The following is a 6000-nucleotide window of genomic DNA, read 5'->3' as shown; positions in this document are numbered from 1 at the left end:
TCTCTCTCTCTCTCTCTCTCTCTCTCTCTCTCTCTCTCTCTCTCTCTCTCTCCCCCTCCCTCCCTCCCTCTCTCTCTGGTAAATATTTGTATTGGAGCACTGACATGACCATTTACTTATGTATTAAGCCTTATGTTATTATTGCATCATTTGGAATGAAGCAGATGAAGGAGATATTTTTACACTCTGAAATTTATTTTTACAAATCAACCTTTCTGTACTCCCAGTTCATATTATTATAAAATATTATTAAATGATTCTGATTACTTCATGAGAATGCTATAAGAGAATAAGTAGCCAACACACCTAAAGATCTCTGAAGTCTGTCATAGAGTACTTAGAACTAGTTATATGACATTTTAAAACTATGATTTAATTTTATTGTAACTGACCTTAGGAAAGGGACTCCCAAGAAAGAAATAAGTCAGAAACTTCATGTAATGTTATCCAGGTGCTTCATTAAATGGCAATATCCTTTATTGACTATTTGCTTCTCTTCTGTTTGAAAGGGTTCTTAGAAAATACTTGAAAGCAGCATTTCTAATTTTGCATTCAGTGAATACCTTAATGTGTTACCTCAGAGCTTTGTCTGTACTGATGCTTGTGTAAGAACTGATGTTTCTCCTTGTCTTTCTTTATGGTTCCTCTCTTTGATATAGGTTGGCCTTTCCCACCTTTCAGAATACATAATCTCTTCCTTCCTGTCTGCATAGCTTTACTTGGCTTCCCTCTAAACAATCCACAAGACAGTCTTAATAATCTCCCCCAGTTCCTTTATCTTTCTTAAGTATCTCAATTACAATACTTTGGAACATACTCAAAGTTTTCTTTCAAAGTCAGTATTTCCCTAACTTATCAGATGGCACATTTTGTCTTTCACACATGTAACACCTACAGACAAGTTGTAAGATATTGTTGTTTACTACTTATATATCTTGAAACAGTTCTGTACTCTTTCCACTTCAATCTTGTCTTTTCAACAAGATTTAAAACTGTACTTGAATAAACTTTTAAGTGGTTGATTTTTTTATGTGAAAACTTGTATCTATAGTTTAAATTATATATATTTTTAAAATTGATATTTGCTTTAAAAGCATATTTGGTGCTTGGTAAAACCACTGACAGACAACTTTAGCTCTCATGAAAGTCTTTGAAAATAGCTTAGAAAGAGACCGGGAGATGGTCCATTAGTTAAAAGCTTATATTGCTCTTTGGGAGGACCCAAATACAGTTCCCAGAAGCCATGTTAGGTGAATTGCAACACCTGTAACTCTAGTTTCAGGGAATCTGGCATTCATGTGCATATTCTCTTGTCCTTCTAAACACATAAACATAATTAAAAATAAAATTAGTCTTTAAAAAGTAGAAAAATAACTTGGAAAAACAAACATTCCTTATTCTGTCCAGCCATTTTTGGACATATATAACCAACTATGAATATGCCTCCACAAAAATCATAATCATTTAAAACATTGGAAGGGTTTTTGCACACATTTTGTTTGCTTGTATGGTTCTTGATCATGAACTTTGTAGATGACAACGGCATGGTAAATGTGAATATTTCAAAGATCCAAATATTAGCAGACTATGAAAAGAAGGCTTGATAGAATAGCATAACACACTACATAGCTCGTAATACCTACCTTTTTATCTTTTTTAAAAGTAGACAAGAGAGTAAGAATAGAAGCCTTAAGTTTGGATTGACAGTATAGTATTTCATTACACTGAGTATATTTTAAGATTTAAAGCTCTTAACATAATCTAAATCTATTCCCCTATTTGTAAATCTGAGGCTTTAGACTTAATGTGCTAAAAATTTCAAGCCGTAATCTATAATAAATAATGATAGCCATATAAATCTTTGCACATCATGATCTATTGTCACATATTTGTGTTTATTATTTACTATTTATGATTAAGTAGCAACTATCTACTATCATTTACTGATCTTGGAAATGTACAAAGCAAAGGTAGAGATGTCCAAGGAAAGTTCTGAGAAAGTCCTCAAGATTATCTTCGAGGATGCTTGTAACTCCCCTGTCATTTAGTCTAAGCTAAATATTTCCAGGGCTGGGAGTGTGGTTCACCACCTCACTGTTTTTACCTAGCATGCATGGTATGTCTGGATTGGATCTCCAGAGCTACCCTCCTCTCGATTTGCTCTTTCATGAAATATTTTGTCCTGTATTTAAGGGAAACGTTTTCTAGATATATCAAAAATTTACAGGTATTTTTTTAATGCCATAGAATTCTAAAAGATAAATCAAATTGCCATACTGCTAAAACATTCCATGAGATACGCTTTTAATCTTTATGTAGTTATATCAACAATAGAGTCGATTAAAGGGTGACTGTGGAATTTCTAATTTAGACGTAGCTACATTGGCAAGATTTTTCTCTTTAAAATTTTCGGGTAGAAGAAACATTCCAAACTTTTATAACCAGTTGTTTCCTTACCATTTTCTTTATCCCCTAAAAATATGCACACATTAGTACCAATTTAACATTTCATTTTTATGAGGTTAAAAGATAAAATTTACATTTCAGTATGTCCAAACCTCTTTAATTTGAAGGTGCTTGGAATTGAATCCTAGCATTTTTCCCAGTTCAACTTATGGTTTTCTCTAGGAAGCATTTGTAGTGATCAGGGTACAAATCACAATTTATAAGCTGAATGGTGTCTTAATATTCTGTATCTCAGTGCCTTAAAATAAAATGTACAAACCACTATGGCACCCAGACTTCAAATACTGTTACAAGGGGCTTTTGTGTTTTACTTTCTTGTCTGGTTTCTGTGTGTCTTTATAAAGTGGTGAGATGGCTATGTAAAGACACGTGTGAAGTTCCATTGCAACTGTCCAGCACTGTAGTCATTTCTTCTCACCTACAACTTACAGTTCAGAGATTTCAATGTGAAACCTTATTTTAAAGTGGTAAAACAAAACTCAGAAAGATACCCAGAGGTGATAGGGTGACGGTCAGTCAGAAAAACACCCAGAGGTGATAGGGTGACAGTCATTAAGAAAGACACCCAGAGGTGATAGGGTGATAGTCAGTCAGAAAAGCACCCAGAGGTGATAGGGTGACAGTCAGTCAGAAAAACACCCAGAGGTGATAGGGTGACAGTCAGTAAGTACAAATTTAAGGGACACTGTCCCTTGGTTTTGGTATTTTACAACAATGGTACCATTTATGATTTTATTTTATTTTAGCCATGTCCTTTGGGTTCCCGAGATTTTCGAGAAAAACAGTGTGCAGACTTTGACAGTATGCCTTTCCGGGGAAAGCATTATAACTGGAAACCCTATACTGGAGGTAATGTATGACCCGGCAGAGCACTCATGCTTGAGAGCTTTGCACATGTGAGAGCATGTAAACACACACTCAGACTTTCATGGACATGGTAGTTAGAATTAGTGTTTGCTAGTCAAAGCAAAAAATGCTTATATTATGTTATAAGTCTCATATTTTAGCTTTCTTATGATAGTATATATGTAACAATTTTAAAATTATTAGAAATTATATTTTAAAAACAAATTCTCTTTAACAAGTTAAAAATCCTAGAAAATATGTATTTGTATAAAACTCATAAAATATGAGCTCTTCTTGAGACTTTCCTGGGGTAAATTATAATCATCAAATATTTGCAATTGTTCCCTAAAACAAAATATGCCAACATAAATCAATTCAACCAACTCCAAAGAGAAAAAGAAACCTGTTTATTTTTTTCTTAGTCAAAGGCCAGTGATCTTTCTAAAGATCTATTGTTTGTTTAGCTTTTTGTTTTTAAACACTACTGTGTGTGCACACATGAGCACAAGACTCTTGTGTGGACAATTTACAGGGTCAGTTTACTCCTTCCACCTTCTTGGGTCTGTGGATGGGACTTAGGTCATCTGGCTTGGAGGCAAGCATCTTTGCCTATTAAGATAACTTGATGGCCCTATTTTAATTTTTGTATTGGGTGAGGTTTTTGTTGTTTTGTTTTTTAAACAGATTTTTCTGTGTAGCTCAGGCTTGCTTGAAACTCACTCTCCTACTGGCTATCCTTCCTGAGTGCTGGGGTTGCAATTGTGTGCCACCTTGCCTGGCTAGATTAAATGTTTTCATTGCCTGAAAATATTTTTGGTGCTTATTTTGGACATATATCAAAGACTAATATTTGTCATTAAGCAGATGAAGTCTTTACTTTCAAAACATAAACTAAATTTTGTTGTGTGGAAATTTGTATTGTACTATTAAAAAACACTTTTTTTAAAAAAATAAAATCTGTCTTTATACAAGAACAGAGTATTTAAAAGGCTTAGGCCATAACACCTATGTATTCACCACCAATATTTTAGTATTTATCATTTTATTATATGGATATTATTCATCTATCTAGCTACTTACTACTCATCCTGATTTTAATGCATTTTAAATTAACCTGTAGCTATTTTCTTCGGAATGCTTTGACTTGTGTTTCATTGGCCATCATTTAGTTATTCACTCAGTTTTTCTTTTGCCTTAAGAATATAGACAATATCTTACCTGTGTTTTCTCTGAATTTTGCCAACTACATATATATAGGAAGCCTGAGTAAGATATAGAATGTCACCATTACCTCCATAATTTCTCTAGTCATTACTGGTTCAGATCTATAACTGCTTTTCATAGACTCAGGGTCTTAAGCAACAGAAACTTACTGCTCAGAGCTTTGGCGGCTCACCCAAGATCAGGGTGCCCACAGGGTTGAGTTCTGGGGAGAATTCTTTTCTGAGTTTCAGACTACCATCTTCTCATTGTACCTTACATGACAAAAGAGGGGAGAAGCTCCTGGACACTCATCTTGTTCATAAGGGTGCAATTCTCATGACCCAATTGCTTCCCAAGGGCTCACCCTTCTAGTACCATCATATTGAGCTTAGGATTTGAACATAGAATTTTGAAGAGGACATAAATGTTTAGTCCCCAAACAGTCTTCATAGTTCTTCATAGTCAATAGTCAACATGCATTGCTCATGTTTCTTACATAGTTTTGCCTGCTCAAGAGCTTCATATAGTTGAATTATGCCCATTATTCTTTCTGTAGGACTTCAAGCCTGTGCTTTTTAAAAATACTCATCCATATTGTGATATGTAGTAGTTCAGTCTTTTTATTGCTAGGTGGTATTCTGTAGTAATCACTTTATTTTGCCTTCTTCTGTGTGGATGCCTGGGTTGTTTTCGTTTTCACTTGTCATGCATGAGTAAGCTGGTGGGAAAACTCTGTTAAGGACTGTGAGCATGTTTCCCTTTCTCTGGGTGGACTGAATTGGAGTGAATACTACACAGTAGCACAGGTGAGATTTGAGTTTTCAAAGAATGCCAGATGTTTGTCAAAGCTGAATATACACATTACACTCCTGCCAACAACATCTGAGAATTCTATTTCCTCCAACATCCTACTCAGTACTTGAAGTCTGCATGGAAAGTTAGTTTGAATTTCCAGCTCATTGTGTTGAGCATTCCTTTTCATGTACTTGGCCATTTGGGTTTTCTTTTATATCTCTTCCCCAAAATTATTTTTCCTTTTAAAACAGTTTTTTTAATATTTTTATTTATTTTTTTAAATCAAACCATAATTTTTACTTATTCACACAGGGGTTATAAACACAAAAAAGCAGGACGTGGGGAAGGGGATGACACTGGAGCGTGGGTGTTCAGGGGGAATACAGATATCTTTCAGAACAGGGTATTGGCTGGGTGAAGGTTCAGGGGACAGGTCACTATGACTCTGCCTATGATTCACTTGTCCTTATCTAAGTTGGTATTATCTGCCAAGGCTACATATTTACAAGGTCTATGACTACTCAGGCTGGTAACTTTCCACAAATGCTGCCTGTTTACAATAGCTTATAGCCATCTGTTTCAGTGTTTTTCCACAGAGACCTAAGACTTGGTGTTAGTATACATGTATGACAGGCCTATTGCTGATTTTAGGCCTATGGCTGATTTTAGGCCTTGAGTGTGTAAGCATGG

The 6000-nt window shown here is 35.0% G+C and overlaps 1 protein-coding gene across 1 annotated transcript in view; it reads left to right on the top strand.

The window, feature by feature from the left end:
* The window catches only part of Adamts6 (ADAM metallopeptidase with thrombospondin type 1 motif 6), a 221770-nt gene that overhangs the window by 131148 nt on the left and 84622 nt on the right, over window positions 1-6000 (top strand). Inside the window, exon 15 of the mRNA XM_028783635.1 lies at window positions 3213-3315. Coding sequence (XP_028639468.1) covers window positions 3213-3315 — 103 coding nt within the window. The remainder of the gene's footprint in view (window positions 1-3212; window positions 3316-6000) is intronic.

Source organism: Grammomys surdaster, unplaced genomic scaffold, assembly GCF_004785775.1.
Source record: "Grammomys surdaster isolate TR1022 unplaced genomic scaffold, NIH_TR_1.0 99, whole genome shotgun sequence".
NCBI classification, from domain to species: Eukaryota; Metazoa; Chordata; class Mammalia; order Rodentia; family Muridae; genus Grammomys; species Grammomys surdaster.
This window is presented reverse-complemented; position numbering and strand designations above follow the sequence as displayed.